This window comes from Mytilus californianus, unplaced genomic scaffold (genome assembly GCF_021869535.1).
Source record: "Mytilus californianus isolate M0D057914Y unplaced genomic scaffold, xbMytCali1.0.p SCAF_6, whole genome shotgun sequence".
NCBI lineage: Eukaryota > Metazoa > Mollusca > Bivalvia > Mytilida > Mytilidae > Mytilus > Mytilus californianus.
The window spans coordinates 92,982,859-93,003,083 of record NW_026262712.1 but is presented as its reverse complement, the minus strand read 5'-3'; the positions used below and the strand labels follow the sequence as shown (position 1 = coordinate 93,003,083).

At 32.8% G+C, this 20,225-nt stretch overlaps 1 protein-coding gene across 1 annotated transcript; it reads right to left on the bottom strand.

Moving 5' to 3' along the window:
• Positions 1-3,711: 3,711 nt before the first annotated feature.
• LOC127706319 (transforming growth factor-beta-induced protein ig-h3-like) lies at positions 3,712-8,721 on the bottom strand. Its single transcript, XM_052210842.1, has 6 exons — positions 8,583-8,721; positions 7,256-7,464; positions 6,898-7,084; positions 6,014-6,112; positions 4,685-4,798; positions 3,712-3,904 (listed from the first exon to the last, which is right to left on the bottom strand). The coding sequence occupies exons 1-6, from the start codon at positions 8,719-8,721 to the stop codon at positions 3,777-3,779; spliced, it is 876 nt and encodes a 291-aa protein (XP_052066802.1). The 3' UTR covers positions 3,712-3,776.
• Positions 8,722-20,225: the final 11,504 nt, after the last annotated feature.

Here is a 20,225-nt window from a genome sequence, read left to right as displayed (position 1 = left end):
GCTTAGATTTCAACTCTGTCATGCAAAGTTGACTTTGGACAGTTTCTACTGATTTGTTTATGTCCTTTTAGTTGTGCTCTCCAACATTTTATACTTTTGTTACATCACTTATTATATCACCTTGTTCATTTTATTTTAAATTATATACAAAAATCTCCCTGATTATCACCTATCAAAATAAGTATAATTTGGAATGCCACTATGTAAATTCATTAATAATGTTACCGAAAACTCCTGTTTCATTGCTATTTAGACTAGTCAGTGTTAATCATTGTTCCAACTTTTTCTATTTGTCATTTGGCCGATCTCAATAATTCTGGTAGAAATAACAAACGTTATGATTATAAAAACGAATTATTTGATCTTTTTTTCACTACATGCTGTATTCTCAGCCCCCGAGGGTATCATCAGGACAGTTGTCAATACATCGGTACTGATATGATAAATAACAAACCTTTCTAAATGTGTCCGATTACAAATCATTTAGAAACGTGCAAAGCCTTCCCTATATTAGATCAGAACCAATGTTATGTCATTTGATTTAATTGATTTCCATAATTTGGCTAGTGATTCGTGTTATTATTAGAAGTGATGTATGAACATAAAGGCAACAGTAGTATACTGCTGCAACACCGGTACATTAATTGGTGTTTTCCCGGTTTGGTTTGCACAATGAATATTGTTTTGCATCACATTCTCATCACTTGTACACAACCATGTGAGAACTTTGGTCGGTCATTTACCTTCAACGAGAATTATCGCATACAGATAAATAAAGAGAACCTTGATATTTGCAGAGATGGCCAGCTATAGGCTATAACCTTTATTGTAGTTGGGATGTATTGAAGGGATCTGTACCTGTATTTGTTGACATACACTGAATTTACAATTTATCCACCAATGCCATTATCATAATTTACAATAATAAATATTGTATTGTATTCAAGCTTATCTTTGTTACAATAAGTATTGACACTAAGAGAGGTCAGGGATATCAAAGGGACATTCAAACTCATAAGTCGAAAATAAACATACAACGCCATGGCTAAAAAAGAAAAAAGACAAACAACAGTACACAAAACACAACAGAGAAAACAAAAGACTGAGTAACACGAACCCCACCAAAAGACTTGGGGTGATATCAGGTGCTCCGGAAGGGTAAGTAGATCCTGCTCCACATGTGGCACCCGTCGTGTTGCTCATGTTAGTACAAACCCAGTTATAAGTCTTATTCGGAGGTCACATTCTGGGAAAAGGGGAGGGGATTGTGTTTACGAAAATTGGAAAATACCCGTTGTCATATGTGAAACGGATATTCCATAACGGTCCACCAACTCGTGATGGCGTCCGTAAAATTAACGAAGGGACGATTTTAACTTCACCACTTGGAACTCTTGATTTAATAGTTTCCTTGTGAGCAGCAACCCTCGATCAAGGAAATCATGATAGGAAATACAAGCCCTGGAATATCGTATCAACTGTGAAATATTTACTCCGTATGCAGGCGCTGCTGGAATGTTGCTACATAGAAATTTAAAGTTCACAATTGGGAAGCTGAAATCATCTCTTTTGTCGTAAAGTTTTTTATTTCAACCGACCCTCATTGTCAATTTCTAGATGTAATGGAGGCTTAATTCAATCTGATGTAATGCTTGGAATGAAGAATTCTTTTCTGTCACTTAATTTAATGATACAATTGATAATATTACGACAACAAAGAGTTTTTAAACTTTACCATAGTGAATGTTTTATCATTTTGTAGTAAAAATCCACATACAATCCCGCATATTGAGTATATTTATCCCATAGCTTGTGTTTCCTTTCATAATTTCTTTCATAGAGGATTGTTGTTGACAAGGAAGATATTTATACCATTAACGGTACCAATTTTAACAGATGCTCATTTCGAGAATAATTGTCTTTTCAGTGATGCTTGAGGTCAAAATATTTGAAAATCCAAAAAACAAATAAGCGAAGCACTGGCTACTGGGCCTGTGATACCCACGGGGACTAAAAGTTCACCAGCAGATCCAGTGGTAGAAATAACATTATTTTTTACAATTTTTCTGCACCAGATGCACATTTGGACAATAAATGTATATTCAGTGATGATCTAGGCCAAATTATGAGTTAATAGTGGCAAAGTTTAACTATCTCCATCATAATTCGGTTGACAATCATGAAATATTTTTGTCAAGAATGACAACTGATGTGCCTCGAGTATCGTAGAAAAATTCCATCCTCTTTTCTTCGTTTTTGACATCACGAAACTTCGAATTATCAAAAATGTTCTCATGACATGGAAAACGCTACGGTTGTCACTAGTTAAACATAATATGCTAATCTTTCCAGATTACCTGAGTTAATCACAGATTTCCATCAGGTTTATAGTTCGTGTGGCTAAATTTTCATTATTCTTTAGTAGTGTTGGTGAATAACTATTAGTCTGTTTTTCTCTTTTTGTTTTGATTATGTGTTATTATGCCGATATGTAATCGACTTACTAGAACAGTTGCCACCTTTGGTTGCCACCTTTGTATGTTCTCATCTCTTTTGAAACACATATTTCGATTAAAGCCTTGAACTTTGAACTTTTTCATTGAAATAAGGTATAAATGGTTGTCATGTTTAATTTCTTTACATCTGCGAATTATTCATAAAACAAACTGATACCAAAACTGATCTAAGTGCATAATTCTCAAATTCAATACTTCACGAAATCTTTTTTTTTCAAAATCAGTAAAATAAATTGCAGAATGTGTCCATAGGACACATATGATGCCCCCGCTTGCATATAACGTTATAAAGGGGCATAACTTGAGAATGGTAAAAGTGACGCCACCCAAATTCGAACTTGATCTGTATTTGTGCTAATAAGCATTGTGTATAAGTTTCATAACATTAAGTTGAGGCAAACTAAAGTAAGAGAACGGAAACCATTTTTGGGACGTAACGGGTAACGATGACGGCGGGGGCATACAAAACTATTTTATTAGCCAGTTGATAGGATTTTCCTTTAATTCCGTTTTACATACGTCATCCTGCTTTAAATAACTGTTTTTAAAATACATTCTTCACAAATAACCACGCATATGTTCCACTATTTGTAATCAGTCAGATCCTCTTTTTTTCTAATTTACGTCATTCCAAATTGTGAATTATTATCGAGCTTTTACTTGCCAATAATGAACACGACATATTTCACTGGTTGAACATAAACTGTTGCATACCATTCCTAGTACCTGGATTCACCCCATTTTTTTCTTAAACTAATTTGGTTTGGTTGGCCCTTGTTTTTTTTATCTGCTTTTTGTTTATTATATTGGTATTCAAGCAATATAAAGGAATTGGAAATTTGCAAAAGATTAGGCCTATGACTTAAAGTACGTATTTGGTTTGTAATTAATTTTAATTGAAGTGGTAACGAAATTACTAGACTAGAAAGCCACATAAGCCGACATTCATACTGTTGTCGAGTTTATAACTACAAATGTGAAATTAAATATGCATTATATTACCACAATGTCAGTGCAAATATGAAACAAACATTCAGGTATGAACAGACGTACAGAGAACTGCAAACAGTCGGATATGATTTAGTATGAAATGTTATAACAGTATGCTAACACGCAAGACTTCAGTAAATGTAGGTTTTAATCTATAGCATCAAAACAACCAACAATTGTCATATTATCATTGTACGTTGTGCTTGAATTTACAAGTAATTTTAAAACATATTCATAAGTCATACATAAAATATAGTCATAACACTCTGTCTATTTTCCAAATCCAAATTGAAGTCTATATCTAAATGGGATTAGAACGTGATCTATAACATGAACAACACCGTTAGTTGCTGAAATATCCGCTTGTATCACTTTGGCATTATTCACAGTTACAGAGCCTGAAATTTAATCAGTAAAGTATAGTTATTGTTCTTTTTCCATTTCAGGAGCAGGAAATTCATGATATTCACACATGTTCATCAAGTAGAAGTGAAGTCTTAATCAAATAAATAGTTTAATGATACAATAATACAAAATACTACTAAAACAATAAATATAATGTTTAACTATTTAGCACTTTGTGATGTGTTTTGGCGCTGCATTTGAAAGCAATTGGATAAAGATAAAGAAATATGTTTTTTTAAGGACATGGATGATAAGGCTTGTGGAGCCACTTACTTTTTTTCGGTGTTTCATTCTTAGTTTATGACAGTGAGTGAAAATAACACTTTATAGAAAATATCATAATTCAATGTCATTGGTAAAATTTACTTTCATTCTAATTCAAATTTGACACGAATTCTGTAATATTTCACTGAATAAGTTGTATTGTTAGCACAATTGTCTTTGTCGGGCAAGCTTGAGAAGAAACCAAGAGGACGACTATTTAATATTCTAGTGTTGTATTGGAGGTATCCAGGAAAACGTTGAAAATAAATGACCTGATATTACAACTGGTAACTTTACAAAGGCATCTTGCAAAAAATATATATCCTGACTCTAAATATATTAAAAATATAACGTATTTAACGAATACGACATTCATAGATTAGGCTTACTTTTTACATATATTGTATTCATATGGAAATTAACAAATTTTAGTCTTTGTTAAAAATTACATTCACAATTATTTAGAATTTTTATTGTATTGTGACAATAATGATAAAAAAATCAGTTACCTCTTGTGCCGAGTCGAATTCGGTCATGGTGTTTGTCAATTGTAGCTAATGTTTCTCTGTTGTACAGACCGGCTGAGTATTCTGTATGAGGAACTACATGGTATTCTAGTATTTCTAAAAGAAATATATCTATTGTTAACCATGAATATATTGTTAAAACTTTCCCTACTAATCTCTGAATGTGTTTTGTCTTAAGACTTGATACAATGCAAAATGACTAGTTTGTTTTACTTTTTACACGAAATTTTAATGAAAGTTCTTTAACGATAGGAATTTTTATTTATATAAATAAAAAATAGATGTGGTAAAATTGCCAATTATACAACCATCCAACATCAAAATGAAGCGGAAGTAAGCATCTATAGTTAATCATGCACCTTTAGACATGCGCAAAACCAATACCGTATAGCAAGGTCCTTTAAAAGGTCCTGACATGAAAACATGTTAAACAGTTCAAAATAAAACAGACCAAATGGTCTGGTTTATGACAAAAAAGTAAAAGAAAAACAAATATGACAGACAGCAAGCTATGACAACCACTGAAATAGAGGCTTCTGACATGGAACTGACAGATAAAGAATGTTGCGGTGTAAAACATGTTTGTGATCATTAAATGTTGTTCGTATATTGTGCTGTTACACCACTGTCCCAGTTGAGGCGAGGGTTGAACGCTCAGAAACATGTTTAATCCCACCACATTGTTTGTGTGCCTGTCCCAAGTCAGGAGCCTATAATTAAGTGGTTGACGTTTGTTCGTGTCTGTCATATTTTTTCTCGTAAATGTTTTGTTATAAATTACGCCGTTAGTTTTCTGGTTTGAATTGTTTCACAATTTGTCATGTCGAGGCCTTCTATGGCCCACTATACGGCATATGTTTTTCTCATTGTTGAAGGCCGTATGGAGACCTATAAGTGCCTATATCCATTTATTACAGCTCTGGTGGATAGTTGTCTGATTGGCAATCACACCCCATCTCCTTGTATATATACAGTATGAATCAGTACACATGCATGTTATAGAATTGTAAACTATTTGTAGTTAGTTACATTTACAAAACAAGTCAATATGAGCAGACACGTCTTCAGGTGTGAAAATGTTCCCTTATCTTAAAAATTCTCATAGGAATTGTCTCTAAAGGAAAACATTGCCTCCTGCAAAGATAGCAAAATACGTATATTACTATTGATTAGCAAAATTAGAAATATAATCTGCATAGAAAAATACTATATTTGAAACGAAAAGCAATCTAGAATAGTTTTTGTAATGATTTTTACCGGTTTCGTTGCACATTGAGGTGTATTTTAATTAACATTGAATGGTTGTAATACCTGTTAGAAGAGCTTTATTTGATGTAAGTTTGGCAAGAATTGATGATCCCATTTTTGCAAAAGCAGCATTTGTTGGTGCAAATACAGTCAATCCATCACCTGTCAATTAAGAAAAACATTTTTTGAAAAAAATGCATCTTACAAGTATATACATTGTGGGTATTTGCAATGTTCAGGGATTATATTTATTCTTAATTTTTTGTATGCTAATGGCTACATATCTTTAAAATTATATAACTAAGTAACTCGTTTTGATTCGCTGTTTCATAGTCTATAGAACTATTGATAATTTCATTGATCCTACCCAAAAGTGAAAACAACATCACATCATCTTTGTTTTATCACGTTTTTAGCCATTTAAGGCGTTTTGGGGAAAGCTTTTGAACATATTACACAGAATTCTGAAAATGACTTTGTTTAAACACTAAAGACTAAAGATGGTAGTAACAGAAAAATGTCAATGACTGTCACACCAGTTAGGCATTTTGGGCGCCATACATAATCTTGTTTCACACATAACTTCCATTTGTAAAGTTTTGGAATCAAGTCGACACGAAGGACGATCAAAAACAATCCCAATGGTTCAAACGGTGATTGTTTGGAGAATGTTTTTAGGAAAATGGCAATTGAATGATGGCATTGCTTTTTTGTTGCAGTTTAGAGCATTAGTTAGTTTTTATTCTGAATAAATTATGTAAATTTAAAAAAAAAAACATAATTGAAATAATGTTGGTGATATGATATTTTAAAATAATTTTTGTAGTCTTTTTAGAGCTTGTTTCTGTTAATCTTAATGTTGCATGATACAACAAACACATCGACCAATAACAAATTCAGCTAGTTCTCGCTCAGAGTCTCATGACAGTTATGCCAAATCTGTATACCTTTTAACGCAGTTTCAAGTTCGGCGTTTTGAACTTGAGTCAATAAAGTACTGAGATCGCTGTTTCCGACAACCAGATCAACAATGTTGCCTTTTGGGGGCATCATGACCTTTTCAATGACATGCACTACTCCATTGGATGCTGAGAGGTCAAATTTGGAGATTTTAGAACCTTCAATAGTTACAGCCTAAAATAGTAAAACAAATATGAAATGTGTGACAACAACTTGCTCTTCCTGATTAACAAGTAAACAAAAATGCGCAATACTTTGTTCAATAAATAGATAGTTGACGTTTAAATTAACAATTCTTTACATTAAGACTAAAAATGAAAAATGTTCTCCATCTAAAACACTTACATGATTATGTGAGTATGTGTTGAATCTAATTTTTGTTCCTGCTAATGTTTCCAACTGAAGTTCATTTTTGACGGCTGAACTTGGAATTGCGCCTTTGACAACGTGGTATTTCAGAATATTTGCTAAAGCTGTTGTGTCCTTAAGAAGTTCTGCTTCAGTTCCAACGGCATCAAATGCAGCATTAGTTGGTGCAAAGATTGTGTATGTTCCTGGCCAAAATTCATTGAAAATAAAATGTGAGCAGATTTGTAAGAGGTATATAATTGGTCTTCACGCCAATCTTAAATGTATCAATAAGGATAAAAAATATGCTGTGTATCTAATATTCTGTCGCATAAGTAATCTCTTTGTGTTTGAAATTTCTGTACTTTTGAACATAGATTATAAGTATAATACAATCCGGAAAAAAATAAATTAAAAAACCCGAATATTCAGAGGAGTTATATAAACACATAAATAAAAACATAAATGGCTTCTACATCGATGCGACAGCAACTCAATATTTTATGTGATAAATGCACGAATATGAATTGTATGTATATGAAACAAGATCATTTAGAATACTGGAACTAATCATATAAAGTAACAGTGAAGACCAGAATAGAAAAAAAATTTGTTTTCTTCTATTTTGTTTATTTATCATTACGGCCATAAGTACTGATTACACAACAAAAATGGTTCAAAAATACCAAAGCAAAGACTTGTGGTTTTTTAATTTTTATTTTCAAATGTTTGATGAACAATACATGTGATTGAAATGCTCATAAACCTTTATATATGACGAGAACAAGTGATAAACCTATCAATCACATCGAAGGTTTCAGAAAAGGCGGACCCAGTTATAGCGATTTGCTTGTCAACGGAGAAGACACAATACAGGAGTATATACGATTCCACTTTCTAGAAAGTTTGAACAAAGATCATAATCACCGTAATAATAGAATGTATGAAGAAAAACAGAAAACATATTTGAAAAGGTTTTTGATAAGTTAAAAATTGCATAGAAATTTCTTATTCAATGCAATTGATCTGCATGAGATATGTGAAATACTAGCGAATTGAAACACACACACACACAAACACACACACACACAAGTCAGTTCTTATCATCACTTTCTTTTTCTTTCGTTTTTCCTGTTCTTAATTTTTATCCTTTAATATCATAATATCAAAGATGGTATGATTATTTTTATTTTTTTCATTCTATAAAAAAATATACTGTTTATATATGGAGAAGACGTTCTAAGTTTGAATAACTCTATATTCATATCCTTTTGCAAATAAACATGCTGAAACTAAACTTAAACTAACAAAAGGAAACACAAACCTGCAAGTATAGCATCTGCAAGTCCAGCAGCAGTGACATATTTTATAAGTTTACTCTCTCCGTCAGTTTGGAGAACCTCAACCAAATTACCACACCAGACACTTCCTACTACAAACAATAAAGCAAGATACTTGAACATTTTGTAACAAGTAAGTTGATGGATGTTTATTCCAGTGTGAAACATTAGAGCTATTTCTGACTTTTATACACTAGATTTATGTAACAATGACATTCGCATTATTTTCGTGGTAACGATGCTATGTAATCCCGTGTATAACCATGCTCAAAATGTATAATATTTATATAAGGTAACTAAAGGCTAGTGTCCAAAATTAAATCTCCATGAACTTACTGTGAGGTTAAACAATATTTATAGTAACTAATACAAGTGCACTACACGTCTACTGTGTACCGTAATTACCAATACTACCTTTCAATGCTTTATGTCTATTTCGAAATGCAGATTCAGAATATAAATAATATACACATTGCAATCTGACAAATCTTACCACGTTTGAAACCGAAAAGTGAAACATTTTGGCCTTTCAATTTACCATGTTTCTTTTCTTGCAGAATTCTGAAATTATATCCAAGACCTTACGAAGTAACTTATCATCTAATATTCGGTTTTGTAAATAAGAAATATGCGTAAATCATAAACAAGTTTAATAAACTTCAGGCATGGAAATCCGGAAGATCAACCATTGTTGAAAATAAACAAAATTTTCATCCATGCAAATGTTAAGGATTAAGGTATGAGTAGCTACAATATAATTTTCGCTACAAAAGGGTTGCAGATACAAACGACATCATCACCATCACATTAATTCTTTAAAACTACACGTTCATGTATTGAACATATTATTTGATTTGATTTTTCCTTTCTAATCCCCTTTTAAGAAAAGCATCCAGCTTAGTTTCAAACTGTCCTTACAACATCATATATAAACATTTTAGTTTCCTAAAATAAATGTTTTACTGCTGCAATACACCTGCAGCTATCAAAAAAAATATTGTGCCTTTAAAATAAAATAAATCCCATCCCTTATTATTAAGGTGGGACTATTATTATACAGAGATAATAAGCCTTTTTTTATGCCCAGTAAAATTGTATGAAACACCGCTTATTCCAAAACTTAAATAGATTCATGACAAAACCCGCCACTTGTGCTGAAGGAAAACATCTTTTCTCAACAAAGTTTGAGATATACTTCCAATATCCTGTTACTTTAATCTATATACATATCTTAAATCAATATAACTGTATACTCAGATGGATTGGCGATAATAAGTATGAAATCTGTAAAATATCAAACTTGAAATATATGGATTTACCTATTATACTGAAACAGATTATGACCAAGTATTGTACATGTTGTGTGAAATTTTCGATACAAACCGAGTCACCTTTGAATTATGTAAAACTTGATAATGAAGTTGTTTCTCAATAATGTCTCACGTTTGACTTTGTGTGGTCAATATCTTATCATTTCAAAATGACCATGGAATTCCTACGTTGTCAATGAGCCAACCCTACTATAGATTAAACAAAAATATTCACGAATTTTATTTCAATTCTGCAGTTTTGATTAAAAAGTCTTAACATGATTAGGTATTGTTGCATCTTTCTCGATGTCCATTGTGTTTTATGTGGTTACCTGATTGAGGTGCTCCAAGCTAATGGCGAGTCAAGACTGATCCAGTATGCGACAGCCTGTGGATTAGCTGATACAATATTAGGAGATAAAATAAATATATCAAGAAACTAGTACATAATATATGGGTTAATATGTGTATTTGCGAGATTGTTCTTCCACGCGCTTCAAATCCAATTTCAAATAGTCCAAAACTAATAAACTTCAACAAATAATGTCTTACAGAGCTTTTTGTGATGTCATAACTTATTAAATGTGACGCCATGACTTTTTTTAGTTTTGCCTTGTCTCATTTACGATACTGACACGAATAAAAATCTTATACATAACATTTAGCTAGCTATGAAGCTATTTTTAATTTACAACTTTCTTCTGAAAATGCATGTACAAAATTAGGAATATGACAGGTTATTAGTTCTGTTGCCTACATCCTTTTTTGAATTTTCCGTTTAGTGTTGTCCGTCTGTCGCCTATGGCTTGTGTTTGAATTTCTTGTTATCATTCTTTCTACTATGGGTTTTGATTGTTTCTATTGTTGCCTGTCTTTCTACTGTCATTTTGCTTGCCATTCGTTGTAATCCTTTTGCTTTTCTACAGAAATTCAGGTTCTTGCTAAATTAGTTAAAACTTTGTACAAGTGGTCAAGTTGATATTGTAAACTTTTACTGTTTGCATAACACAAGAAAAATTTCTACTTAATTATTTTTCAAAAAACTCTATTCCAGTTTGTAATTTTCTTTCAGGAACATACACCATCTTTGCACCCACAAATGCTGCATTTGATGCATTTGGAACCAAACAAGAACTTCTTTCTGATAAAACTGTTCTTACCACTTTGTTACTGTATCACCTGACAAATGGAGTTATACGGAGCACAGATGCGCGGAATGAACTAACAGTTGACTCGGTTGCTGTCTGCATAAAAAAGTAAGTGTAATCCGTTTATAAGGTTTTTGTCTATGTTTTTTAAATCTTTTTTGAAGACTGTGATGGCAATGTGTAGTGAGTTTATCTGTATTTTGAAATGAAACCTTGATCTATTGCTACACATAATGTATTCTCTCTAGCTGGGGAACCTTAAGTTTATATGTACATTTAAGACTGATCATTGTCTACTATTTACAATACAATGTGAGCCGCATTTATATCTTTATTATGAACAATTAACTTCTTGATTCTATTGACGTTTCTCTTATCCAAATACTTTTGTACTGCATTGCATAACTTTACAAATGAGTAATCTTAAACTTGTCTTATTTCATCTTTCATATAGGCAATTACAGTTGAAGGTGCCAAAATCTCAAAGTTTGACCTGAATGCTTCAAATGGAATCGTCCATGTCATTGACACAGTAATGATACCACCTACCGGAGGAATTGTCGATCTCGTATCAGGGAACAAAGATCTAACCACATTATTGTCATTAGTCCAGAAAGCAAATATTACAGGAATTATTCAACGTTATTATCGTGTATTTAGTATAATGTTTTCCTTATAACAATTTACGTTTTTCTTATATATAATAAGATTTTACCTACATAAATAAACAAACATAAATAAACAAAAAAGCATCGATTCCTTACTACTTTGTGTGTTGTGTTTGTCCTAAACTTCTTGGAATGAAATGTATTTACATGATATTGTTTAAGCACGGAATGCAAACACAAAAAGAATGTTTTTTTCCCCAATAAATCATAATTATTTCTTAATCATGATAATCGCTTTGCATTGTCAATGTCAGCTTCATTTTTACACACAGGTGATCCAGTAACAGTATTTGCACCAACAAATGCTGCATTTACAAGATTATCTGTGCATCTTTTAAGCAGATTAAATAGTGATACAGCTATTCTTAAATGTAAATTTGAATACATGTAGAATAAACGTATTTGTTTATTAGCAATTCCATGCATTCCTAATTTAATTTTGTGGACATGATCTTAAATTGAAACTTAATTTCAGACATATATATAGCTTATGTAACTTTGTGAAGTTGAATGTATACTTAATTTGATACAAATTAAAAAGGCTTTATATATTTATTCATTAACCGTGCCTGAATGTTACCAATTTAAGCTTGATTAACGTACTAGCTTTTTTTCACACTAAACGAGTCAATTACAAAAGTTTTTGTTTGGCTTCACATATAGGTAACTGCAAAAACGGTTACTTGTCTACTGAAGATGTTTAAATCAAAAATTTAAAAGGACATTCAATAATCTTAAGTCGAAGAGATACTAGAAAACGCCATGGCAAAACACCGACGAAAAAGCAAGTGATTCCACAAAACACTGCATAGCAAACTAAAAAATGATCCCTGTAAACCCCACCTAAAAGCGAGATTGGCAGATATAAGAACAAGTCGATATAAACTTTTAAGTAATGGCTCTTTTTGTTTGTTTCTATTATTTGTCCTCTATTCTTTTATTTTTTAAATGTTTTTTGGTGTTTTTTTTTGTGTTTTTTGTTTTATTGCTATCAATTAGTATCAACGATAAAGGCATATACGATGTCACCGTAACAACAACAGCACACATTGAATCCTTATAATTTGTATTATAGAGGTTTTAGAATATCATTTAGTACCACATACAGAATATTCACCTGGTTTATATAACAGAGAATATCTCAGAACGTTAGATGCAAAGATGTCCTTCGTCTAAGTGTGTCAAGTGAGTTATAATAAATATCACAGAAGCTGTGTTAAATACAAATATATATTATACTGAAGTGAAATATTCCGTTTAATCCTACAATTTGATTGGTTATCTAAACTTGGGATATTAGCCAATATCCCATGTGAAGGAAAACAAAGATAAAAATGATGATACTGTCGAAATCAGGACCCTCAAGAATAATATTATTGTAATTCGGGCTTCACATGGAATATCTCAGACCGATGTATGCAAAGCGGGATGTCATTCATCTAAGTGTGTCAGGTGAGCTATAATAAATATCACGGAAGCTGGGTTAAATACAAATATATATTATACTAGAGAAATATTCCGGTTAATTCTGCAACTTGATTGGTTATCTAAACGGGGGATATGAACCCACATCTTATGTGAAGGAAAAAAAAAGATAAAAATGATAATACTGTCGAAATCAGGACACTCAAGTATAATATTATTGTAAATCGGGCTTAACATGGGATATGGGCTCATATTCCCTGTCAATGTCCTATATCCCCTCCGACTTGCGGATCAGGAGATAGAAACCACTTTACGAGCCCATATCCCCCGTGAAGATCCAAAATAACATATAACATTAAAAAGTATTTAGAACAATTAAGAAAACATTTTCTTAAACAGGTAACAACCTTTATATATCTCATGTTCTAAAACAGAAGCTTTAAATTGAGAAGTATTCTCATTGGAAACAAATGCACTACATTTTGTGATTAACGAAAATGGAAAGAATTCAAGGACTAACATTCATTCGTTTTAGAATTTGAAACAAGTAGTAAAAGGAAAACTTTCATAGTTTTGGTGCACATAGATTACACAAATAAAAAATATTAAAGTATATTTTGGAGTCTTTCCAAATTATTGGTCTCAAGCGTACCGGAATTTTCTTCGATTTCAAAAACTAAAATCTGTTAATTTATATATTATATATGAATGAATGAATGAATGGTTTATTATAGTGCAATAGATACATATTAGTACAATATTACATTGCAGCCAGCCAGATAGGCTTACGATGCACTGACAAATTAAAACTCAAATTTTTGAAAAAAATAGATAACAAATAGTTTTGGACGAAAGTCTAAGTTATAAGAAAATTCAACAGTTAAAGTAAAATAGTTAGAGAATTTCTCTTCGGATACGATCACAGTCCAAGATAAAGTTCGCTATACATTTGTTGTTTTTAGATAACAGTTCATTCAAGGCAGCATTTGGAGAAAGTTCATTTATGCGTAGAGGATAAGCAGGGTCTGGTGATATTGCAGTAAATAGTTTATTTCTCAAAACTGAGTAACGATCACAGTATAAGATGAAGTGTTGCTCATCTTCAATAGACCCAGAATTGCACATTTTACATACTCGTTGTTCGATTGGAATGTTTCTATAGCGTCCTCGTTCGACTTCTAGTGGGAAAGTACCACAGCGAATTCTAGCGATTGCAGACCTTTGTATCCTTGTTAAATGCTTTTGTACGTACGGCTCGGAACAACATTCGGTTTTTAAATGTTTATATGTCCTCAACTTTGGCATATTGTTAATTTCGTTAAACCACTTGTCTTTAAAGTCTGCTACAAGTTTACTTTTAACGGAGTCTAAGATGAATCTTGTTGAGATATCGGAGTCGTTGTGAAAGATTGCATTTGTCCAGGAGCGTTTTTACACTGTTAAACCACGTGTTTCGGTAATGTCTCGACATTTCACGATCCCAAACTAACACTTTTCGGCAAATTCTGTGAACAGGCATGTTCATAAGACGACACCATTAGCGGGTAACGTTACACTGGTTGTGAATAAAAACTAGATGCCATCCCATGTCTGCTAATATTGCTGGAATTGGTGTTGTTTTGCCGACGCCAAGAAAAGTTCTGATAGCTCTATAATGTAAGCATTCGATATTGTCATATTGCTTGGCTCCCCATACCCTGGATGCATAATCAAGTACAAGAATAACAGTGTTATCATAAATTTTCGTGAATATGTCGTAGTCCATATTTCCCATGTTAAAGAATTTAGATGTCAATGATCCCAATGATCTACTACCTGCACTTACGAGTTCATTGACAGAGACATTATAATCGATATGCTCGGATAATGTGAGTCCCAAGTAGCGATATTTAGTTACAAGTTCAACTGTGTTGTCCCCTAGTCGAAATGTAAATTGAGGTCTGTCCTTTGTAGTCTTTCGAATATGCATAATTTTTGTCTTTTCTGTATTAACGTTCATTAATTGTGTCTTTGTCCAATCGTTCAGAGCATTAAGCTGATTTTGTAATCCATCAACAGTGTCCGAAATAAGGACTAGATCTTCAGCATATAGCAAGCAGCTGGTTATATCGTCACCGACTAATGCGCCACAACAGAGTCCGTTAATGAGTGGTACCAATTCATCAATAAACAACGCAAAAAGAGTGGGCGCGAGGTTATCACCTTGACGGACACCGGAATCAACTGAAAACCATTCAGTAAACATCGTAGGCGATAATCGTACTGCACTTTGTAGCTTTGAGTAGAGACACCTAATTACTTTGTACATATTTCCATACACACCCACGGCTAAAAGTTTATTCCAGAGTATTGTATGATTCACTGAATCAAATGCCTTGCTGAAGTCAACAAAGCACAAAAAGTGTCTTTGTTCTGCAGTTTTCTGTTTCTCAATATTGTACACAGTGAATAAATATGGTCCAGACATGATCTAAGCCGCCTAAATCCGTTTTGTTTCTCACAGAGAAAGTTATTGTTTTCGAGATGACTGATGAGCCTTTCGTTCAAAATCTGACTAAATGATTTTGCGACAGTTGACATCAGACTTATGCTTCGGTAATCCATCGGATTTCGGAAATCCTTGCCTTTTTTTAGCAGAGGACATATAATGCTTCGACACCAAGGATCTGGAACAATTCCATAGCTAAAACATACATTGAACAGTTCGTGAAGAGTTTTCGTCAGTATATCACTTTTCAGTATTTCATTAGGTAAATTGTCTATTCCTACTGCTTTGTCATTTTTTAAACTCATTAGCGCACGTTTCGTTTCATCAAGAGAAATAGGTTCGTTCAGTTCAGATGTGCTCGTGTTGTCAATATATGTCTGATTATCAGGGAGATTTTCATATTCACGCTCTAGTTGTGAATTAAGGTTTTGCAATTGCTCTACAAATTCAGAATCGACTTTTGTATTGTCACTAGAGAACAGTTTGTTGTAAAATTTCGGTGGGATCATGAGACACTGACCCATCGTCCATGTTGACACTATCAATGTTTGTAGCTGTTTTTCCTGGACCTAATTTACTGATTTCACGCCAAAATTCTTTTGGATTGCTCCGATTGATTGATTTTATTCGATTCAGTCTTTGAGCTGTATATTTCCGTTCTTCTTGTCGCAGACGTTTATCAAATTGTCTGCGCTTTGTTTTGGATACCTCCCTTCGTTTTATTTTTGCTCGACGCTCACCCTGATAACTCAAATAGTCCTTTTCGGCAGTATTTACTTCACGAAGTAGATTTCGTAATTCGTTGTTCCAGTACGGTTTTGTGTTGTGGCGTTTACGTTTGTGTGTGTTTTGTCCAAGATCTTTGTAGTCAAGAACATTGTCCATTTCTTCATGAATTGCATTCAGTAACGTTTCATAGATTGAGTTAATCCTTTGTTCAATGTTATGGCGATCGAGTAGTGAATCGACTACTTTGTCTAAACAGCGCACACATCGTTCGCTCTTGAATATATCATTTGGGATGTTCGTGACGTCATATTTTCGCATCACAGATTTTACATAGTTGTTTTCATAAATTGGCGTTTTAGTTACCTGCGAACTTGTATAATTTCGATATTCCGAATAATTAAAAGAACACTGCAACACTGAGTGATCTGGGACTCTTGAGTTGGGATGTAATTCAATAATGTGATCGATCAGCAAATCCGACACAAGTTTTAGCTCGAAATCGTAAAATTTTTTCAACGAAGCATGCGGAGTAATCATGTAGTCAACGACAGATTTACCGAGAGGCGAAACGTACGTAAAATTGTCCTTTGAACTGTGTCCTCTTCCGTTTAACAGACAGCAATTTGAGTCGTTTAAGAACTCCAACAGAAATACACCAAACGCGTTTTTTTTATATATCAATGGTTTCAATTTATACCATTTACTAGCACTTTCAATGCTTTAACAAATCTTTAGGTGAAACTTGTATGCATTAGTCTTTTGTATAAACTAGTAGCTTTCTTTCAACGCACGTTTATACCTAGTATCTACTTAATATTTAAACGTGGAACGGGACCTGAATATATTGCAACAAAAGATACTTTAGACATTTGAGCCGAGATAAAACTTTCGTATACAACTTTGGATTCATAAAAGCTATCTTTTATATACGTAATATACATTATGTTTTAAAGAAGAGGAGTGTCATTAAACTCACATGGGCACGTTATAAAAACTGATATTTCAGCTACAGTCCCAAATAAAAGTTGAGAAGAAAATGTTTCCAAATAAAATAAATTCGTTGCATCCTCTGGTGACCCTCAGTGAATAGTTAAACTTCTAATCCTTACGCCTTTGTAAACATTAAATGTGTTTTCTTAACGATTACCAAATACTATTGTTTGATATGGCTTTTCCTTGTTATAATTTTTAAGTAGGTGTTCATTAAATTATATTTATTAGATTATTGTTTTTTTACTTAATTAGAAATTGTAGGTAATAAGCTATTAGTTATGGTGTGTACATCCTTGTCCCAGATACTTATGTAGATGGTTTTTCGTCCGTCAAACAACAAACCACAGAATGTAAAGTACGTATTTTTGTGTTTCCGTGTTGAAGATATATTCCCGAGCGATTACTCGAGTATCGTTCAATAAAACCAACGAGTACTCGATTAGTAATTGTTCACCGATTTGACATCCCTCGTTAATACATTTTATTTATACTTACATACTTACGTGTACTATGTATGCAATATCGTCATTATGCCATAATTAAAATTTAAATGAAATTCAATATGTATTTTATTTAAGTCTTCGTAGATGTTTGCATATACAGGTTTAAAAATACCGCAGTCAATAAAATTGCAAAATAAAGTTTAACAATCTTCTGCTTTTGTCCTTGTTTATGACATAGTCGATGGAGTTAATACGACTTTTTGAGCTTTTCAATTTAACCTATAAATAATGTTTATGGATAATCTATATCTTACATATCTTACAATTCTATATGTTTAAGGATACAATATCAACAGAATAGTATTGTACCGAAGACATTTCAAATATGATAATGATGACCGACTATCGTATAAGGGAATTAAAACGTATGATACCGATTGTTATGCTCAAAACACGTATTTCATAACCTTCACCAAGTACGCTCAATGCAACAGTTTTTGATAACTGTCCAAGTAGTACGAAACCTAACAGAAAACAGATCAGATCAAACATGTTGAAAGAACCGCTATCTCTTGCAAAGCGAGCATCAAATTGTTCATTAGTTCTAATATTTTATCTTGAAGCTGTCATTCACACTGCTCAATAAGATGTCAAGAAACAATCAACCAAATGAACAAAGCGAATTGATAACGTCTGTCTCCCTTCCATAATCGAAGTGCATAATGCTCATATTCCATACTTCAAGCAATATTTTTGTTTTAATTGGTAAAACCTGTTTTATTTGCCAGTTAAAAGGGTTTTATTGCCGTATTACATACACTCTCCTGATTTGATTAACTGAACAAATGATCAGTATGCTGGAGTTTCTTATTGACAACATATTTGTTGAATTTTGAGGTAGACCTTTTCAACAAATTGTCGGCATTCCCATGGGAATAAACTGTGCGCCTCTGCTTGCAGCCCTCTTCTTATTTTCATATGAGTCGGAGTTCCCCCAGACACTTGTTAAAGAAGATCAAAGAAGCCAGATCATTTAATTTCACATTCAGATATATTGATGATGTTCTTTCCATTAACAATCCAAACTTTTCTGATATGGTTCTAATAATATGTCCTAAAAACTAGAAATTAAAGAAACAACAGACATGTATTCCTCTGCCTCATTTTTAGACTTATACCTCGAATTTGACATAAGCGGTCATCTCAGTACCAGCATCTATGACAAATGAGACGATTTTAATTTTGAAATGATCAATTTCCCCCACATAAGTAGCATTATACCAGCTTCACCTGCATATGGGATATACATTTGCGAAATCATTCGGTATTCAAGAACTTGCAGCTGCTACTCAGGCGTTGTAGAACGTCACCAGTGTCTGAGCAGAAAGTTGATGAACCAGAGTTAAGTAAAAGAACGTCTCATCTAAAAGTGTTCATCGGAAGATACAAAGACCTTGTTGATAAATATTCCGTATCAACTTCAAAAATAATACGCGAAGGTCTTGAAGTACTGACGTTGTTTATTATCTTAATTACGTGTTATAGTGTTCTCTTATTTGTCTTTGTTAAATTTTATTTTTTACTATTTAGTCAATTTTTGGAAATATCCATTTGACGTGGCTCGGTACTTCCTGTCATTTTTTATTGTGCTATGGTAAAATTTTTGTATTCTTGTCTTCCATTTTTTGGTAATGTGCTTTGCCTATTGCCTTTTTGTTTTTCTTTGTTGACATATTTGTTTGTTTTTTATAGTGATTAAGGTTATAACACAATGTTGACTGCTGTACCCCTATTATTGACGTTTTTACCTATTATGTCTGTTTGTTTTGTTCACACATTGTTGTCAATATAATGGAATTAAGTGCGACTGTCATACAAGTGAGAGGTTTAGGAAGCTATAAAACCAGGTATAATCCACCATTTTCTACATAAGAAAATGCCTGTATCAAGTCAGAAATATGACAGTTGTTATCCATTCGTTTGATGTGTTTGAGCTTTTGATTTTTCCATTTGATTAGGGACTTTCCGTTTAGAATTTCCTCGGAGTTCGGTATTTTTCTTTTATTACTTTTTGATACATCTTCTCTGCAAATTATAACTGATATTATCTACTAGTTGTAGTCACAGTCCGATCCTCTTATACCCATTTACAACATCCCCGATCATGACTTATAATCGAAATTTTCCTTGCCAATAAAGACTATGACATGTGGTATTGGTTGAACATGAAATGCTGCTTCTCTTTCCTATCACCTTGATCCACCTCAATCTTTGTTTTAAAGAACTTTGGGTTGAGTTCTTCCAAATTCAAATATTTTATAGTTTTCTGTGTTGTATCTGAGCTGTTGTTTTATTAATTTTGATGGTGTTTTATCGGTAACGGTCTTGTCTATCCTATGTCCAGAAAACTACTTTATGTAAAA

What these genes read in the sequence shown, in the direction of transcription:
- LOC127706319 (XM_052210842.1), bottom strand. Translation starts at nt 8,721, where the DNA reads ATGTTCAAGTATCTTGCTTTATTGTTTGTAGTAGGAAGTGTCTGGTGT. An exon ending in ACACATACTCACATAATCAT is followed by an intron (nt 7,085 to 7,255) that starts GTAAGTGTTTTA and finishes TTACTATTTTAG; the next exon opens with GCTGTAACTATTGAAGGTTC. An exon ending in ACTTGAAACTGCGTTAAAAG is followed by an intron (nt 6,113 to 6,897) that starts GTATACAGATTT and finishes CTTAATTGACAG; the next exon opens with GTGATGGATTGACTGTATTT.